Source organism: Pangasianodon hypophthalmus, chromosome 26 (assembly GCF_027358585.1).
Source record: "Pangasianodon hypophthalmus isolate fPanHyp1 chromosome 26, fPanHyp1.pri, whole genome shotgun sequence".
In the NCBI taxonomy this organism is placed as follows: Eukaryota; Metazoa; Chordata; class Actinopteri; order Siluriformes; family Pangasiidae; genus Pangasianodon; species Pangasianodon hypophthalmus.
Window position 1 is genome coordinate 3,108,383 of NC_069735.1, and position 21,594 is coordinate 3,129,976.

The following is a 21,594-nucleotide window of genomic DNA, read 5'->3' on the forward strand; positions in this document are numbered from 1 at the left end:
TTCAAAGAGAGAATGAAAGAATAAAAAGAAAGGAGTTGGCAAGGAAGAAAGAAAACAATAGAGCGAGAGAGAAAAAGTCAAAATAATTGGGGAAGAACAAAGAAAACAGGGACTCATTTAGTGAAAAGGAATAAAAGGAAAGGAGGTTGATGAGAGTAATAGTATGAAAGAAAGAACTTTTCCTTCGCTCCTCCCTCCCTCGATTCATTCATTCATTCATTCAACCTTTCATTTTCTTTTTTCCACTCTTGTTTTTCTCTGTCCTTTCCTTCTTTTTTATGTTACTTCTTGCTCATCATTCATTTATACATCGTTGTTTTGTTTACTGGTAATCTCGATCCCTTCCTCTAAAAATCCAGCGTGCTTCCTGACGATTATGTAAAATACACAAGAATAAACGACAAGAAAGGTTTCGTCGTCATCCTCGCTCTTTCATTAGACTCTGCTGATTTATTTAACGAAGCGAGCAAGAGCGAGAGAGAGAATACACCCATATTAGAGTGTATTAAGGTCACTAGTGCGCACTACTCTTTTGTTAGCGACCTTCATTTTCAGCCTAATTGTAATTGAACTTTGGCTCGGCGCTAATAGCCGAGAGGGACGAACTCCCCAGGAAGTAAAGGGAGCAAAATTAAATCTGAGTTTTCAATTTTCCCCCGTTCCCACTAGGGTTCAGACGCTAAATGGGTTCCAGCGCTAATGAATTTCAAAAATAAGGTGGCGACGCAGGAGGGGGTCTAAAGGGCTGTGCTCCAAATACGAGTGACCTTGTTTTAAAAAAAAAAAAAAAAAGAAAGTGCACAACTCGTGTTACGACGTCTGCCCTGTTCCGATAACGTTCCTAAACGCGCCCACTTCTTTTTAGCCATATTAAAACCTGTTATAAAATAATCACACCCTACACACACACACACACACACACCCTAGCCATGACCTTTTTGAACTCTGCCCCTTGGTAGGTGCTATGGAGCAAACAACTAGGCACAAAAACAGTTATCCCCCCCAAACAAACACACACACACACACACACACACACACACACACACACACACACACACACGTCATCTCCGTTATGAACAGTTAATACAGACACTAATCTTGTTTAATGTGCATTGTTTTTGGCTTTAGTGTAATATATTACTGCCACATACACACACACTGATTTATACATCTGTTTGTTTACATACACCTTTTAGACATACACAATACTGTGAATTGGTTATTGTAATCTTTTTTTTTTTTATTGTATTAGCCAGAAACAAATTCCTTTTGTGTGCATTTGTGAGCACACTTTGCCCAATAAAGCTGTTTCTGCTTCTGAATCAGGTAATCATCATGCTAGCTACTTAGCAAGCCAGTGGTTTATTTAGCCAGCTAATTATCACATTACCTGACTAGCTAGCTGGCTAGAAAGAAGAAATAAACTTCCAAAATGGAAGTTTATTAAATATTAAATGTTTAAAAACTTATTGTAGGCAGGCTCTACATCAGCGCTAGGTAATTATCATGCTAGCCTCTTAATAAACCAGCGCTTTAGTACACAACCAGCTAGTTATCATGCTACCTAACTAGCTAGCTGATATGACTCTATAAAGAGAGCTGTGAGCTTGTTTTTCAGACTTGTTAGCATTTTTAGCAATGTCATACACAGGTAATTATTATATTTCTGAGGAAAAATATTATGTAATATAGACTCATGTAATCACAGTGTAAGATTTAGAAAAAAGAATGGCATGCTAATAAGATTTTGAGGTGAATATTGGGCAATAGTTTTAAATTAGGCAGTAACTTTAATAAATTCATGAACTTTATTTAATTTTTTGAAGTAACACAGTGCTTTGAAGTAACACTGTAAAACTATTTTCATTTTCTGTCACTGTGCGTTTCTAAGCACTTCATTAGCATTGTTAGCAAGCCTCATGCCCGTTTAATTAGCATTCTTTATTTTTTTCTAGCAAAAGCATTTCGGAGGTAAAGAGTAATATTGTTTCACACATTTAATGAACTCATTTTAGGGTGATGATGGATTTAGAAATGCATTATGGGTAAAACTGACATGCTAATTGGTTTGTGCGGCTAACTGACACGATTAAAACATCCTCACAGGTTTGACTGATTTCTGTCATCATTAACTCTCAGAATAAAACTTTTTTTTTTTTCCCTCATTGTGAGATTTTCAGGGCCTCATTAGCATTGTTAGCGATCCTCATACAGTTTTAATTAGCATTTCGTTAGCATAATTTTCCCCACATTCAAAACTTACTAGCAGAAATCACATTTCTGAGCCCAAGACAGTGTTTCACATGTTTAATGGACTTGTTTAATCTGTTCAGCTTCCATTACAGATGCTGAGGATGCATTTAGAAAAATGCATTCTGGGTAAACAGTAACGCATTGCTAATAGGCTTACGGCGCTATCTCGCCAATTTATTACGAGTTTAATTGATTTGTATTATCATCATTAAGAGAATAATAGTAGACATACAAACAAAAGCATTTTATATTGCAGCTTTGTTAGCACTGTTAGTGATCCGTGTACTCTTTTAATTAACATCATTTTCCTAGCGTTTGTTCCTCAGATATTACATTTCTGAAACAGTATTTTTTTTTACACTTTTTATAGACTCATTAAAAAAAAAATGCATTAAGCTTTGCATTAAAAAATTAACTGGCTAATTTAAGGCTCTTCCGCGTGGGTTTAACTGATTCCTATTATTATCATTATTATTATCATCATCATCATTATTATTACTGCTCAATAAACACGACCCTCACACACTTTTAATTAGCATAATTTTCCCAGGGTTCATTACTGACTGACACAGATATCAAACTTCTGGGACAAAAACATTGTTTTACACGTTTAATAGACTCATTTAATCTGAGGATGTATTTAGATTTCCGTGTGGGTGGCAAAAAAAAAAAAATGTTTCATGCTAATGGGCTTATGTGGCTAACTGGCTAATTTAAGGCTATTGCTCATGGGATTAATGATTTGTATTATTACTCAGAATCGTTATCAGCTCAGTACAGGAGGACACACACACACACACACACACACACACACACACACAGAATGAGGTCAACATATCAGTTTAATGCCTCTCATTATAAACTCGAAATAAATACGCGACAGAGAATGGATTTAGTTTGTTAATGTGCTCTGTAAAAATATTAAGCATACAGGTTATTAAAATAAAATAAAATAAAATAAAATAAAATAAGTGTAATAATATAAATTTTTTAGGTACATAGTACCAAGAATCAACAACAAAAAAAAGCATATGATGAAATTGATAATATTGCACCGTTCCACTTTAAAAAGGTGTGCTATGGTCATTACGCAATAAAATATAGTCTATATATACTGTATATTTGTGTGTGTGTATAATATATATATATATATATATATATATATATATATATATATATATATATATATATATATATATATATATATATAATACACATACAAATACACACACATACAGTATATATATATATATATATATATATATATATATATATATATATTAAAGGGGTTAGTTGGCACTGAAAACAAAACTTTAAAATGTTTACATGAATATTTTTATAGCATTTTTATATCACTTCACTCCTTGGGTCATTAAACATATACAGTGTTCATATATATATATATAACCTGGTTGCATAAGTGTGCACACACACACACTCGCTTTTATTATGGGCCATGTGACTGAGCTTAGAATTAACAAATCATATTCCAACTCATGTTCAATAGTAATTATCATACACCTATCACCAATGAAGTGATTCAGATTAATCCCAAATAAAGATCAGCTGTTTCTGCAGGATTGTCTTGATATGGTCCACAAAGAGCTTACAAAGCATGTACAGAATCTCACTGTCAAAAGTTATGGATCAGGAGAGGGGCAAAAAAAAAAAAAAAAAAAAAACATTTCCACTGCGTTATATGTTCCATGGAACACTGTGAAGGTTGTCATCAAGAAGTGGAGAAAATGGTGCACCATAGTGACATTACCAAGAACAGGAATCTGTCTCTCCTGATTTGACGAAAGGACAAAAAGAAAACTTATCATGGAAGCTGACAAGAGACCTACAGCAAAAATTAAAGGAGCTGCAGGAAAATCTGGCAAGTACTGGTCACTCCATACCTGTGCCAACAATCTCTCATTCATTACATGTCTAGACTATGGCGTAGGGTTGCTCTCATGAATAAAATATCCTACCCAAATCACTCCAAACCATGTGGCAAATGTGTTATGGTCTGAAGAGACCAAGGTGGAACCTGTTGGGCATAATTCTAAAAGATATACTTATCACCAAAAGAACACCGTAGCCATGGTGAAGCATGGTGGTGGCAGCATCATGCTATGGGGCTGCTTCTCTTCAGCTGGGACTGGGTAAAGAATGATGATGATGAAAAATTTCACCTTCCAGCTTGACAACAAGCCAAAGCACAAATCCAAGCCAAGGAATGGCTTCAGAAGATGATGAACGTTTCAGAATGGGCCAGCCAGAGCCCAGATCTAAATCTTATTGAACAGCTGTGGAGTGACTTGAGCAGGAGATCCCCTGACAATTTGATAGATCTGGAGCAATTCTGTAAGGAAGAGTGGAATAAAATTGCCAAATCAAGATGTGCTACGTTGGTAGACTCTTACCCCAAAAGTCTGAGTGCTGTATTACAAGGAAAAGGTGCTTTAACAAAGCACTTATGCAACCAGGTTATTTAAGTATTATTTTTTTCCCTTATAAAATATTTCTGTTTGTTTTTCACATTAAAGGTGGATTTATTTTGGCATTATTTGTTTATTTCACAAAAACCTGCAATTTCAACAGGGGTGTGTAGACTTATGTACACTGTATTTTGTCTATGTTTGTTAGGCCATATGTCTATCTGTCTCTGTCTGTCTGTCTATCTAGTACAATACATCCTGTATTCATCTGTCTGTCCGTCTCACTGTCCGTCTGTGAAGACTAAAGTGTGTGCATAAATTTAAATCTAAATTTAAATCCTCCACGCTGACTAGGCTGACAGTTTCTTACGAATATTAATTTTAAAAGTAATGAATATTCAGATATTAAAAGTCATCAGTAATCAGATTACACCAGGTTAACTCTGTGTTCCAGAATTCTCTCTTTCTATGTTTCTCCCTCTATTTCCTCCTCCGTTTTCCTTTTTTTTTTCCCTCTCCGTTAAACCTCTGTCAGAAGCTGCAGGTCAGTCATGCGCCCTCCAGCTGTCAATCATCCTCCCTCAGGAGCATAGCCCCGCCCCCTTAATCATCACCTACACAGTTTAAATCTGCCCCCGTCTGTAAGGGAATGTCAGGAACATCTCAGGGTTCTTTTTTTCACCCTCGTTGACTCCAGAGGGCCCCTAACACAAAGGAGTAGTGTTATGGAGCAAGTGTCAGAGTCGGCAGTGAAAATGTGCCACATCAGAAAAGAAAAAAGAAAAAAAAAACAGGCGAGAGAAGAAAAGGTGTCTTGGTACAGAGTCTTTACTGCGTCCAGGTTCAGGAGTGTGCCGGAGTGTGTTCTGGTGTTACCTCCATAACGTTAGCAGTGTGTATACTGCACTCAGAACCCACAAGGCACTGTGTGTGTTCTTGCAGCCGGAAACCTCAAGTGTGCATCCAGCATCCTGTGTGTGTGGGCCAGGGTGTAGGTTTTCACCAGGCTTCTCTTCAGTCACTGAAAAACACAAGGGAGAAAAGCGAGTCATGATAAAGACACACAAATGAAGCCTTAAAATTCAATTTAGAACACAGCCTTAAAATGGACAACACTCTAGTAAGAAACTAGGCACGGATTTGGGACAGAACCTCAAAACTGACGACATTCATTAAGAAGACTAACTAGTCATGAAGTCTGCCTTAAACCTAGTAAGATACTAGGTATGAATTTGGGACGCAGCCACTGACATACTAGGAGCAAGACTAACTAGCCGTGAGCTCCAGCATTTGAGATGCAGTCGGAATTCCTAAATAAACCAGCACACTAGCAGTATGTTTATTTGGGACGGAGCCTTGGTCTTAATATACGCTACATAGTTTCCCATCTCGGTTGCCAGATGTCGACTTTTTTTCCAGCCAACAAACACTAAAGTAAAATATTTAACGTGTTTCTTCTGACGCTGTTTTTACTCAAGAGGATTCTGCACATTTCTTGGCTGTGGAGAGTTTGAGGTGATTTATCGCAGTCTCTACAGGATGTTTGGATTTCTTTTGTTATCTTGTTTTTGTTTCGTGGGTTACATAAATAAAAAAAAAATGGCTGTCTTGGGAAATTAACCAAATATCACAACATTGTAATAACAGCGACTTGGTAATAACTTTACTTTCACAGGAAGGCTGCCTATATTATGCTAAACATCTGTTAGCCTACTATAATGCTAATTCATGGTTATTCTGTTTTTTTTTTTTCCCCATAATGCTAGTTCTGGCTAGTATAGTGCTGGTCTGTTTACTATAATGCTAGGTTGTGTGTTAGTATATTTTGTTTTACTTCATGCTAAAATCGGTTAGTCTGTTCACCATGATGCTGAAAACAGAAAGCTTTGTGTGTGTGTGTGTGTGTGTGTGTGTGTGTGTGTGTGTGTGTGTGTGTGTGAGATTCAGTTAGCACTATTGATCCCTCCGCCTCGCCTTGGAGCTCCTGACAGCCATTTTTGAAGACATGCTGTGAAAAAAGCGAGGGTGGCATATTTATTCTGCTTCACAGAATTGATCTTCAGGCAGTTTCGGATTGAAACACAGCTGCCCGAGTCATGTTCGGTGAGAGAAAAACAATTAAAGACGAAGGGGGTGGAGAGAGGTGTGATCGCACACCGAGCGTCACGTCAACAACACAGCGAAAAAATAATGGACAGGGTGAAAAAGATGAGATGAAACAGATTTCATGCAGTTTCTGTTGTAAGCATCTGTGTTTTGACAAACTACAATCATCGCTTCAGGTCTGTCTGTTTATCACGCTGTTTTAGGCGGCAGACATGAGGGGCGGGGCTTTCAGTTAAACTCCACCAATCACTGAACGCTCTATTTGGCTCAACTGAATTTTAACCACATACAGTAAATATGAAAATGAATTAACATACAAAGGATTATTAACTAATGTTTTAATGAGTATTTCATTTCATAGCATGACAGTTGCTAACTAGCTAGATAGCTAGCTATTTAACTATTTTTATTTAGCTTCTCCTCAGTGTAAGTCTAACTATGTAGAGTATTAGCTAGCTACCTTGTTTTACTTATTTAGTAGCTAGTTAGCTGAAATGACAGCCATGCTAGCTATTTTAAAATCCTACTTTTATGCTAGCTATATTTTAGCTAATATAATTACAATCCCTCACACATTACAGAATGTACTGGAATTGAAGGCAGTACGGCTAGCCAGTTAGCTCTATGTCATTTTCAGCTTGTTTTAAAGCACTGCTATTTTAAAGCTAGCTATTTATTTGTAGCTAACAACTCCACTGACAGACTATCATTTATTTTTTTTTAAGATAAAATTGTGGAGAGGTTATGTTAATGTTAGCTAAGATTTCATACAGCTGGATAATATTAGTGCAATGCTGGCTAGCTGGCTAAAAGCAATGTTTTATGCTAAGTGCTGCATCGAGCTGAAGATGTTCAAAGAGGCTACAGAAGTCTGCATGCGCTCATTAGCATATCACCTTAAATCACATTTGCATAATGAATCAAGGTTCTTGTGCTCCTTTTTGGCATTAACCTCTCATTAGCCTTTTTATTAGCAGCTTTTGGTTTGGCGCGCGTTCTTGTTTAACGTTTGTCCAACAACGTGCCGATATTCTCAATCCCCTGATTAAGCAGCCGCGCGGGGGAATACGGCCGATTAATATTCAAATTAGTGCACAAAACAGCAGCTCGTTTCATTTCCACACCAAAATAATGAAGTGCTGAATGGAAAGGGAAAAGCGGGAATTTCCCACAGAGGGCAATTAAATCAGAATGATATTATGCACGAGTTGGGCGCGATTACGCTGCAAATCGTAAATAATCATTAGAACAAATTACAGAGAGGCGCTTTGCAATTACACACCCAGCTCTAGTGAGAACATGATGCATTCTACAGCCTGATAACAGGGTGTCATAGTGCAACATGAACTCTAATGAAAACAGTGTCATGCACACAGAGCTCTGAGACACACAAACACTAGCAGTTTTCACAGATTCTGGCCTTGTAAATGGGTTAGATTTTTTTATCATGTACTTTTAAAGGATTATATTATTAATATTATTATTATTAGTAGTAGTAGTAGTAGTAGTGGTAGCAGTAGTTCTTATAACTCTACCACAGAACCTTTTTAAGGTGCTAAACTGTATTATAGTGAGGTGTCTGAGTATTCTTCCTCAGGGTCTTTCTGAACGTTTTGTGTGATTTTTCACCCCAGGCCTGTTTTAAGAGTAGCCTGCAGGCTACAGCCAATAAATACACTAAGTAATAATGATATAAAATTCTGAACATTCCAGGCACGACAATAATAGCTTATTTGTTGAGTGAACTGGTTCTAGAGGAGACAAGCAAAAACTGGTTGAAACAGCGTGATTGTGAGTTGCTGAGAGATGTCTCTAGAGGCTGGGAACTGAGGACTCAACTCAGACTCTACAGCTAGGAACTTTGGACCCAAGTTGTTCTCTATAGAGAAGACCTGGATTCTGTTACCAAAATTTGGAGCTTTGAATTCATCTAGCACTCTGGATTATACTCCCACCCTACAGCTAGGGCCTCCGGATTCAATTCTGACTCTACAGTTCACACCTCTGAACTTAGGGACATTGGATAAGATTAGAAATCTAGAGCTAGGACCCTGGATTCAACTCAGACTCTGCAGCTTTTGACTCTGACCCATGGACCCCAAAGCTGGGAGCACTGAAGTCAACTGAGACTCTAGAGCTAGGAACTTTGGATCTAACTTGATTTCTATGGCTAAAATACCTGCACATGATCACTAATTCCACTTGATTTGGAACTCTGGACCCATCTAGAACTAGCCAATCTGAATTTCACTCAAAACCTTGCATTTGGTCTCCAGAGCAAATCTGGACTCATCTAAGACTCTAGAGATAGGGACTGTAAACTTGACTCAGACTTTAGACCTTAGGATTTTAGATTAAACTCTCTCCCTACAGCTAGGGTCTCTGGACTTAACTTGGACAGAGCTCACACCTTTGCAGAATCTAGACCTATAGCCAGTGGAAATGACTACAAATCCAGAACTAGGCATCCTGGACTTAACTAGGCACCAGGGACTCTGGATGTGACTTTAATGCTAGAGCTAAGAACCCTGGACACAACTCAGACTTTTGAACTCAGGACTTTGGACTCAACAAGGACTCTAAAGTAAGGGACTTTCAGATTGACCCGGAGTCTTAAGCTAGCATATCTAGACTAAGACTCTAGAGCTGGGAACTCTGGACTAAACTAGGACTCCTGGGCTAGGAACTCTGGATTAGGACTTTAGAGCTTTGGACTCTAGATGCAAATCAGACACTAGAACTCGCATTCTTGGTTCAACTTGGACTGTGAATAAGACTGGAGCTAGCACCTCTGGACATTAGAGAGTAGGACTCTGGACTCAACTATGATTCCAGACATGCTATCTCAGGAGTCACTGTCGAGCAAAGAGTTTGATTCTAGTAGCTCTAGAATCAGAGTCTAGAGCTAGGACTCTGATAAGACTAGGGAATTAGAACTAGACAACATGAAACTGACTAGGACTACATAACCAGAGATTTTGAACTTGATTCGGAATCTACAGCTTGGCACCCTGGACTCGACTCTAGAACAACAACAAAAAAATAATCTGCATTTGATTCAGCCTGCATTGCTTGGGACATTGCATCTGACTAAGACTCTAGGGCTGGGGATTTACTACTCAACCCAGATTCTAAAACTAGGGATTCTGGAGTCAACAGAGATGCATAAGCCTGAATGATGACATGCAGTTTAGGACGTAGCCTGATCTGTATCTCTGGTGTGATGCAGATGAAGTAAATGATTATGAACAGTGTGTAAAAAAATGGAGGATTCTCATCATCACTGAAGGGGATGTTGAATGTAAAGATTTCACATTTGTTGTTTGTGCTTTTTAATAGTCCAAACACAGCCAAACACAGGACATGCCCACTCTCACTATGCAGCTCCTTTAACAATGTTTATTTTCTTTTTACATTGCATTACTTTATATATAATATAAATTGTAACTAGTGCAGAGATTAAAGACTTGGTCTGGGCGATGGGACAGAACGACGCTAAGTAGCGAACTCTACAGAGGGAAATATTATAAATCAAACTCAGCTCACGGTGGGACAGGAAGACTCTGAGTGTATACACACACACACACACACACACACACACACACACAGCAGCTGCTTAAACTAAACACCCAGAGCCTTTCTCAAGGTGTGTGTGCGTATGTGTGTGTGTGTGTGTGTGTGTACACTCAGCAGCAGTGAGAATGTGGCGTGAAATGAGTCTCTCTGATATTTAATTAAAGTGGAGGGAGGAGGGGACACACTCACCCTTCATCCAATATGGATGAAATAGAGTGTGCAAAAGAAGGAAGCAAAAGCAGACCAGGAGATGTCCCATGTTTATCTTCACACACTTTTAACTTCTTTGTGAAGTGTGTGTGTGTGTGTGTGTGTGTGTGTGTGTCCAGTTTTCCTTAAATATTTACAAGTTGAATATTTAAACATCTGTGGTTAAAGTGGTGTGTGTTAGTGTTTCCCCACCTGGTGTGTGTGTGTCTGGACCAAACAGACGTATAAATCGATGAATGCAAAAAATTCTTCAGGGATTCTTTAGTTTTTCATTTGATAAATAAGGCTCCTTAAAATGGTTTTACTTCAAACCCTTTCTGGTAAACAATCCCTCGGTGGATACAGTATAGCGAGACTGGACTGTTCTCAGGTTTCTGCAGGCTTTTATCACATCTTTTATTTCTCTATTTGAGTTGTTGAATTGATAAAATAATTCCAATGCTTTTGTTAACTTGGGCTCTCCTGTAAAGAAAACATGCAGACAGTTTGAAGGATAAGCTGACCGAGCACTCATCTGATGTGCTTACCAAGTCTATTCATAATTCATTAATTAATTAAACTTTAAAAAGATGATACTATTAAATACTTAATAGTGTCATATTAATGCATTGGCCTTAAATGGCACCCCATAGTTTTTCTAGTGTATTTACAACCCAAACCATACATTTGATGTGACGTATTGTGGTTACATCAAACAGTCAAACAGTGGCGCGCCACGTGCGAGGAAGGAAAAAGTGTGTATAATTAAGACACGCTCCATATGGCATAACTCTCATGTAACTTCTGAATAGCGCTACTCTCACTATGCTCTCTTAACTCAACTCTGAATATGCATTGTCTGCATTCCTCATTCTGTCTATTTAATTACATACTATATCAGGGCTGTAACGATACTGCATATTGTATCGTATTGTTCGATACGAGGGTCTGTGTATTGAACAATACATTGAAAAGACTGTATAATAAAGTAAGCTATTTGATATAAAATACCACGTATATTACTATTATATACTATTGTATATTATTATTAAAACATTTAAACATAATCAAGCCCACACTTCCTCCTCTAAAACAAAGTAGCTCCCCCTTATGAGTCATACCAATGAAAGCTTAGTCATAGTTCATTTCGTTACAATCTAACATACAGCTTTTGTTTCATTATATGCCACTAAGAGTCGAAATGGCTCACACAAGCACTGTGTATTTATTAACTTTCAATTATTTTACTGTTGCAATGTTGAACGTATCTGTCAGTTAAATAAGGAAACCTAAGACACACATTCGAGCAATGCATATTTTTGCTACGAGTTGTCTAATGAATCCTAACTGCTGCTAGTTAGCGCACTGAAAATTTCATACATCTGTTATGGACGCAACACACGCGCCTATAAAAATCAATATTCACCTAAACAATGAGGCCGTTAAAGGAAACACAGTGGCGTGTCTGTGATGAATCACTTTGGCCTTGTCAGATTTATCAGACCGTTTCACAAAAACAAGGAACACAGCCTTCAGTGAGCCGAGTATGTGTGCGTGCTTGTGTGTGTATGTGTATGTGTGTGTGTGTGTGTGTGTGTATGGTGTTCCCAGCCTTGTTTCTTTTTTTTTTCCCCAAGCTGTAATTTATACGTGTCACCAGCCACGATGGGATCTAAACAGAGTTATTAAAATATTTGGAGCGAGGCCACGGTTCTCCATCATCTGACATTTCAGCGTGAGAAAGACAAGAGAGTCTGGCTGCTGCCCAAATACAGCGCCTCAGGCTCCTTCCCTTTAAAGGGTGCAGCAAAGGAGACTGACAGAGCGTAGCGCTTGAGATGGCCAAAACCTGACCTTCAAGGTGAAGTGCTTATTGCATAAATGTAAAAGGGTATGAAACCAAATTTGGGCTAAAACAGTGTTATAAAGTTTAAAACGATACTAAAAACTAAAATGCTAGAGTGTAAATATTTACAATTAGGCTAGCAGGTTAAATGTATAAGACTGGAGTTACATTTATGAAGAATTTTTTTCTTTTGAGTTAACGTTGTAACTGCATTATTTACACTGAAATATTTCTTTCAAAATGTTTAAAAAATTGGAAAGGCTACCAAGTTTAACGCATTCTCGTTCAGGAGATCAGAGCACAGTGATTTAATTAGCTGAACATATGGACACAGCGTGTGTTAGCTGATAAATAAACACACGGCAGTGTTGTGAAGGACGAAACGGCTCATGCAGGAAGGATTCTCTCGCTTTGATGGAATTGATGAGATGAGTGCATGCCGAACTACGTAACTTAGGGTGACTGTACAGTATTAGCTGAAGTAAATCTAGCTAAATTACATGAAAGTCACATGGTATCACATAACCATGAGTTTTCTAAAGCTAGCTGGTGCTAAAAAAAAAAAAAAAAAAGAGGTTGTCATTGAAGTACGCTAGCTAAATGGAAAAGCTAGCAAGCTAATAGCGTTCAAAATAAGTTGCGTTCTTAGAAGAAAAGCTTCAACAGTCATTTTTAAAGTTTATCTAACATTTCCATGCAGAACCTCCAATAGATAACTGAACTAAATAAACTTCTAAAGTTTAAACTAATATTAGAGTGGGGAGGCTATTTGCCTTGCACCTCCAGGGCTGGGGGTTCAAAGCTCATCTCCGCCCTGTGTGCACGGAGTTTGCATGTTCTCCTCATGCTTCGGGGGGTTTCATCCGGGCACTCCGATTTCCTCCCCAGTCCAAAGACATGCGCTGTAGACTGATTGGTATTTCCAAATTGCCCATAGTGTGTGAATGGGTGTGTGAATGTGTGAGTGATTGTGCCCTGTTGTGGACTGGCACCCCATCCAGGGTGTTCCCTGCCTTGTGCCCCGGCTTCCCTGGGATATGCTCCAGGCTCCCTACGACCCTGTGTAGGATAAGCGGTATGGAAAATGGATGGATGGATATTAGATCGCAAAATATCTACATGCAGGTTATTCCTTCTCTACGACAAGTATTTGGACAGTGACACAATTTTCATAATTTTGCCTCTGTACACCACCAGAATGGATTCGAAATGAAGCAATCAAGATGTGATTGAAGTGTAGATTTTCAGCGTTAACTAAAGGAGTTTAACAAAAATATTGCATTAACTGTTTAGGAATTATAGCCATTTTTATACATAGTACCTCCATTTTCACAGAAGTACCTGGACAAACTAACAATTAAATATAAGGATTATTTTAAATATTTGGATGCAAATCCTTTGCAGTCAGTGGCTGCCTGAAGTCTGAAGTCCAAATGCTGGGTTTCTTGCCTTGAGATGCTTTGTCAGGCCTTTACTGCAGCTGCCTTCAGTAACTGCTTGTTTGTGGGACTTTCTGCCTTCAGTTTTGTCTTCAGTAAGTGAAAAGCATGCTCTATTGGGTTGAGGTCAGGTGACTAACTTGGCCATTCCATTTCTTTGCCTTAAGAAGCTCACGGGTTGCTTTCGTGGTATGTTTTGAGTCATTATCCATCTGTACTGGAAGAGCTGTCCTATCAGTTTTGCAGCATTTGACTGAACCTGAGCAGAAAATATAGCTCTATAGACTTCAGAATTGCTGAAATCCTGCTACCAGTTCCACTGGTAGCCATACATGCCCATTCCATAACACTTCAAAACACTCCACATGTTTGACAGATGATGTGGTATGCTTTGGATCATGAGCCCTTCCTTCCTTCTCTTCCCATCATACAAGATAATCTTGGTTTCATCTGTCCAATGAATCTTGTTCCAGAATTGGGCAGATGTTTTCTAGGAAAGTCTAATCTGGCCTTTCTCTTATTGAGTGTCTCCAGTGGTTTGCATCTTGAGGTAAACCGTCTGTATTTACATTCATGAAGGTGTCTTTTGATTGTAGACTTTGACAATGATACGCCTACCTCCTCGAGAGTGTTCTTGATTTGGCGAGATGTTGTGAAGGGGTTTTTCTTCAACAAGGAACAAATTTTGGATTCATCCACTTTAGCTGTCTTCTGTGGTCTTTCAGGCCTTTAAGTGCTGCTGAGATTGTTGATTTGGCCACTTTAAAATTTTATGCTTTCTCACTGATAGGTCTGTTTTTTTTTTCAGTTTATTGATGGCCTAACTCACTTGTATCGACACCTTTTTGGGCCGCAAATGCAAATTCAACACTTGGAATCAACTCCAGACCATTTATTTCCTTCATTTGTCATGAAATAATGAGAAAATAGGTCACACCTGGCCATGAAACTGCTTAGCAGTCAATTGTCCAATTACTTTTGAGCCTGTGAAAATTAAACCTGAAAGTCTACAGTTCAATCACATCTCACAGATTAATCCATTGTGGAGGTGTACAGAGACAAAACTTCAAAAATTGTCACTGTTCAAATACTTATGGACATGGCTGTAGCCAACCTACCATGAGAAATCATCAAAGTAGCTACACATAAACAGTAGCTAACTACTGAACTAGCTATCACTGTGTGACATGGGGTAATAATTAAATAAAGATTTCTTTTCCCTAAATATATGGGTGTGTTTTCATATACACACTCCATTTTTACTAACTTCATCTTTTCCAGTAAATGTGGCTGCCACTGACAACAGAATGAATGTAAGCTCGAAATCACAAATAACGAATGGTCACACTGTAACCGCACATTAGAAACGGATCGATATAAGGATGGAGGGATGAGGAAAAAAAATGGCTGTCCAAAATCAATAGCGAGCTAATCCGTGAAAGGAAGTGAGACGCTAATGGATGGCCATTTATTCCCCGTACCCGCAGAACCACAGATCCGATGCTTAATAGTGCGCGGTCGGATAATTAGCACTGCCAATTAACATCAGAGGACAGGCTGTGATGGACGTGGAGTGTGCAATGAATCGGATCAGTGTAAACACTTGCTCCCGTCACACACACCGCTGGAGCAAAACTGGAGGGAAAAGTAATAGCACCAGCACAGGAAACACAAAAATAAATTCTGTTGTGTCTTGAAGTGACAAAATTATGTTGCAAGCTGCGTCCCAAACCGCTATACTGTAACATATAGTGCGACAAAACGGTTGCCATAGTTACTTGATGTGGTACATCATATTTACTACAGTAGTACATTAGAAGAAGAAAAGAAAAGGATTTTCAGTCTAGTGTGCGCACACACACACACACACACACACACACACACACACACACACACACACACACACACACACACACACACACACAGATGAATCAGTGTTGGATGCTTTTAAAAATGCAGCATGCAATTACAGTATCCACCTACTCTACTGTTAATTAACACACACACACACACACACACACACACACAACCCTACCATTAATGAACCCATACATCACCTTGCTAATCTAGCATTAATTAGCACCACTGTGAAGCTCTTCAGCATGCCGGCTTCTCGGTTCTCGTCGTTCTGATTCTATTCCTTGTTCTTGTTCTGGATCTTCTTGTGGTTCCGATCTAGTTATATTACCCGTTCTTGCTCTAGTCCTGATTCTGGTTTTATTCTTGTTCAGATCTTATTCTGGTTCTGGGTTCTAGCGCTCATTAGTTGATTATGGCTCTTATTCTGATTGTGGTTCTGGATTGTGTTTTGCTACATCTACGTGATTTCATTTTAAGTATAGTTCCGATTACAGTTCTACTATCTATTTCTTGTTTTTGTTGTCTTCTCTTGTAATGGTTCATAATTATGTGTTCTAGTTTCTGTTCTTGATCTTATTCCCATTCTGGTTCTGCTTTTAGTTCTTGTTTTGGTTCATTTTAGGTTCTAATTTTATATTTAATTTTAATTCTAGTTCATATACTAGTTCTGGTTCTGTTTCTAGTAATTAAGGAATTTTGCTTCTGGATTATGTTCAAGTATAGGTCCTTCTTGATCTTCTCCTGATTCAAGTTTTAGCTCTCATTCTGCTTCTTCTCTCATTTTAAATCTGGTTCCGATTACAGTTGTACATCTGGCTCTTGTTCTGATTTGGGTTTTGATTCTAGTTTTTGCTCTCCTCTTGTTGTGGTTCTAGACTGTGTGCAGTTTTGGGTTGTCTTCTTTGTTGTATTCTGAATCTGGTTCAGGTTCTATTTCTTGTTCTTGGTCTAATGCTTATTCTAGTTGTGTTCTTGATTTGATTTCCCTTCCGGTTCTGCTTTCAGTTTTTGTACTGGTTCTTCCTGTGGTTAAAATTTAGGTTATGGCCATTGTTCTAGTTTTGATTCAGTTTCTGGTACTTATTCTGGTACTTATTCTTAGTTATGGTTACACTAGTTCAGATTCTAGGTCTTGTTCTAGTTGTGATTATGGTTTTCTTTCTAGTTCTTGTTCTCCTTCTAGTTCACATAGTTCCAGATGGGGTGGATATTAATGCAACCAACAAATAAATAAAATATAATAATAATACTAATAATAATAACCCAATTAAATTCATTTCAGTTTCAAGTTGTAACACTACAAAATGTGAATAACTTCAAGGGGGTGAATACTTATACACAACAGTGTACATATACTAAAGCTGTGAGTTTGCCCACTTAACATTGCACCTCCATGTTAGAGCCGCTCTGGAACCGTTCCTGACGTTCCCTTACAGACGAGGGCAGATTTAAATGATGTAGGTGATGATTAAGGGGGTGGGGCTATGTTCCTGAGGGAGGATGACTGACAGCTAGAGGGCACACAGCTGCACATGACTGACCCGCAGCTTCTGACAGGGTTTTAACGGAGGAAAAGAAAAATGGAGGAGAAAATACAGGGAACTGAAAACATAAAACAATCCCTTGCTTATCAGTTTTATGGTTCTGTGCCTGGTTCTTCTTGAGGTTTTGATTCTGTGTTTGATGGTTGTTCTAGTTTTGCCATTCTGTATTTTTTCCTCGTGGTTCTTATGTTGGGTCTGGTTATTGGTCTAGTTTTGATTCTGTTTCTAGTTCTTGTTCTGGTTCTTCTCATAACTCTAATTTTGGTTCTGGTTCTTGTTCTTAAATCTTGTTTGATTCTGATTCTAGCTCTAGTTCTTTTACTAATTATGTTTCTGTTTCTAATTCCGGTTCTTGTTGTGCTTCTGATTTTCCTTCTGGATTACGTTCAAGTTTGGGTTCTTCCTGCTCCTTTCCTGATTCTATTTCAGGTTCTAGATATATTCCTTGATCGCTTTCTAGGTACAAATCTGGTTTTTGTTCTTGTTCTTGCACATACTCAGTTCTGCTTCTAGTTCTTGCTCTGGTTCCGCTTGCAGTTCTGGTCCTTGTTATAGATTTGATTGTGCTTCTAATTCACATTTTGGTTCTTGTTATATACTGGCTCTTGGGGCTTGGCATCTTGTTTTTCACCTGATGCTGGTTTAAGTTTTGACATTGGGTCTTGTTCTCTGGTTCTTGTCCTCTGGTTCTTGTCCTAGGTGAGATTCTGATTCCAGCTCTAGTTCTGATTCTGTTTGCAGTTCCTGTTCTGGTTTTTGTCATAGTTCTAATTTTGGATTGTGCTTAGGTTTAGGTTCATCCTGATCTTACCCTGATTCTGGAGCAGGTTCTAGTTTTTGTTCTGGTTCTTGTTCTATCATTGATTGTGGTTTTGCTTCTAACTCTGTTCATGGTTCTGTATTATGTGGTAATTCATTTTCTTGATCCTATTGTAAATCTGATTAAGATTATTGTTCTATTACTGGTTTTGATTTGGAGTTTGAAATTCTAGATTTTGTATTTCTCGTCTTGGTTCTAGACTGTGTGTTTTAGTTTTGGGTTATTTTCTTGATTGGATTCTGAGTTTGGTTCTGGTTAGACTGGTTGTTATGGTTCAGATTCTCATTCTGGTTCTTGTTCTAGTTCTGATCCTGGTTTTCATTCTAGTTCTTGTTCTAGTGTATGGGTGTGTATTTGAATTTCTGATGTATATATATCAGTATTCGCATAAACACAGCTGGATGGAGAACCCACTTTCTCTCACAGATGAATTCACTTACTTCGCCTCGATCAGAGCGGGGGCTATAGTGAGTTGTCCATCCTCTCGTCCGAATGAACGTGAATGTTTTAGTGAGTGACGCCACGTGACGCCTCATCAAAACCCCGTAAGTGTCTGGCTTTGTTCCACACGGCTCTGATGAGTCAAAGCCAGAGAATGAGAAGAATGTGTGGGTGCCGTCAAGGGAATATGCATCCACGTTTTACTGCATCAATATAGCGTCTCCATAGAAACAGTGCAGATGAATAGACAGGGAACTGGCGTCACGTCCAGATGCAGTTTTCACACGCTTGTTTTGGTTTTTATAGTGGTTCTAAGTATAGGTCTTTCTGTGGATCATGTCCTTGTTTAAGTTTTGATTCTAGTTTGGTTTTCTAGTCCATTTTCTGGTTATACTGGCTGTTAAGGTTCAGATTCTTGTTCTACTTTCAATTCTTGTATTTGATCTTGTTTTGATACTGTAGCAAGTTCTTGATGTGGTTCTGGTTCTGGCTGTTGAGGTTCAGATTCTTGTTCTTCATCCTACTGTTCTGGTTCTTGTTGTGGTTCTGTTTATTAATGTGGTTCTATGTTTGTTCTTTTTGAGGTTCTGGCTGTTGAAGTTTTGATTCTGTTTTCTAGATCTTGGACTGGTTATTCTGGCTGTTCAGATTCTTGCTCTAGGTTTGATTCCTGATTCATGGTCTTTTTCTAGTTCTGGTTGTTCTAATTCAGATTCTAGTTCTTGTTCCGATTCTTCTTCCTTGATCTCATTCCAGTTGTGATTCTGGTTGTTTTCTAATTTAGGTTCTAGTTTGCATCTGTTTCTAGTTCTTTTTCAGGATCCGCTTCTAGTTTCTATAATTGTAATCCTGATTGTCAATTGTGTTCTAGCTTTTTAACTCTTGATCTTATTCTGGTTTTGTTTTGTTTTTTTTGTCTCGGTTCTGATTCCAGATTCCAAATTGTGTTCTAATCTTGGTCCTTTTTGATCTTATTATGTACTGGATCTTGTTCCAGTTCTGGTTGTTTTCTAATTAAGGTTCTAGTTTGATTCTGTTTAATTCTTTTTCGGGAGCTGCTTCTAGTTCTACTTCGTGTGGTTTTTTGTTTTCTGATTCTGGTTCTTGTTATATTTCTTGTTCTACTTTTGATTTTGGTTTTGATTTTAGCTACGGTTCTAGTTTTGCTTCTTGTTCTTGATGTTATTCTTATTCTCTTTGTAGTTTCTTGTTCTGCTTCGGATTCTAGTTCGTTCTTATTTTGGTGATTCCGCTTTGATACCTTGGTGTAGGAAACAGGGATTAAGGGATAGCAAGTCCTTTAGAACGTAGTGTGAGCTTTAACTCTTCTAGAATATCCCAAGCATAGCGAGACGGGGGTGGAGGGAGTGACCCTCACAGCATGATGAATTTCTGCTATTCGTGATTTATGCTCAATTATCAGGCTAATGCTAACATGCACAGTAGACCAGAAGGTGTAAATATGTTCATAATGACTCATTACATCACTGAGCACTCAGTATAGCTTCACCATGCGGCATCCTGCTATCAAAACAATCTGTTCATTTCCTCTTTTATCTCTCCTCCTTCATCCACTGCTCCCTCCCTCCCTCCCTGCCTCACTGCGGGGTTTAAGGGATTTCTATAGAATTCAGGATCAGAGCAGCCAAAATAATGCAGATGATTTCGAGATCATTTCAGAAGGGAGTGATGATGCTACTATAATGAAGCATAGGGCAGCTTACATCTGGTGAACTCACATGTCTTGACAAATTAGAACACGACTGCACAGTGACACGAGTGTGTGCGCTTTCATCCAGTGTCACGTGTGTGTGTGTGTGTTTGCGTAGTAGTCTGACAGCTATGCTGTGGATAAAGAGCACTCGTGCAGCAGGTTGGTGTCCAAATGATGAATACCCTTAATGCACTGTGGCATTAAAAATGACCTATATATTGAGAATAGGGTGTGTGATTTGGGACATGTTCACAGTGGACCGATGAGGTTTATGTGCCCTATAAAGTGAGGAGGGTGTGTGTGGTTTGGGACATGTTCACATTGGACACACCTGTCTGTAGCACTTAGAGAGACACCCATTTATCCCATGCAAAGACACCTGTCTGTCCACTGAAACACACCCATCTGTACCAATCAAACATAGCCATTTGTCCCACTGACTACAAGACACACTCATCTGTCCCACTCAAATTCACACCCAACTGTCCCACTCGAATTAACACCCATCTGTCCCACTCGAGCTCACACCCATCTGTCCCACTCAAATTCTATCAGTCCCACTCAAAGGAACAACCATCTGTCCTACTCAAAGACACGGCCATTTGTTCCACTCCAAAACACATTCATTGGTCCCATTCAAAGACACACCCAGCTGTCCCATTTAAAGACACCCATCAATTCCACTCTAGGTCATGCCCATTTGTCACTCAAAGGTATGTATGTCTTTCCTACTCAGAGACATCCGTCTGTCCCACTCACTCAATGATATGCCTATTTGTCTTACCCAAAGACATGCCCAGTGGTGTACAATCTGCTTAAAGAAAATACACCACAGATAGTGCACCAATTTTAAGAGTCTGCTATGTAGTACAGAAGTTTGGGATGCAGCCAATGACTGTTTGGCTGGAGCTCTTTTGACGATGCCACTTCAGAATATTCACACATTTTTTTTTAGATGTGGATAAAAGCACACTTGGCATGCAGACTGGTGATTGTGCGAAGAATAGGTGTTAATTTGTTTTAATTTAAATTTGTTTAGTGTAGCACTCTTTCCTCTCACTCATTCTCTCGTTCTCTCTCTCCTCTACCTGCTATTTCTGCACTGAGGGCACTTGGTGAAAATAAAGTCCCATTTTCCTTTTTAGGGGAAGCCACGCCAAGTGAACATCATTCGAGTTCTGCTATTGAGTCGCAGCACATTCAAGGACAAACTTGGGTGATGAGAAGAGAGAGAGCTCAGAGATTGAGAGAGAGAGAGAAAAGCACTGCCCATCCTTCACTGAAACCTTTGGACCCGTTTCAAATCAATTCTCAGAAAAAATACCCATGGCTCTTCGGCAGAGGGAATGATTGATCCCTCAACGACAAAGCTCTAAAGTT

General features: G+C 38.8%; 1 protein-coding gene across 1 annotated transcript in view; it reads right to left on the bottom strand.

The window, feature by feature from the left end:
- Window positions 1-3,515: 3,515 nt before the first annotated feature.
- gpc5a (glypican 5a) overlaps window positions 3,516-21,594 on the bottom strand; it is an 88,810-nt gene continuing 70,731 nt past the window's right edge. The window contains exon 9 of the mRNA XM_026928711.3: window positions 3,516-5,700. Coding sequence (XP_026784512.3) covers window positions 5,552-5,700 — 149 coding nt within the window. The 3' untranslated portion in view covers window positions 3,516-5,551. The remainder of the gene's footprint in view (window positions 5,701-21,594) is intronic.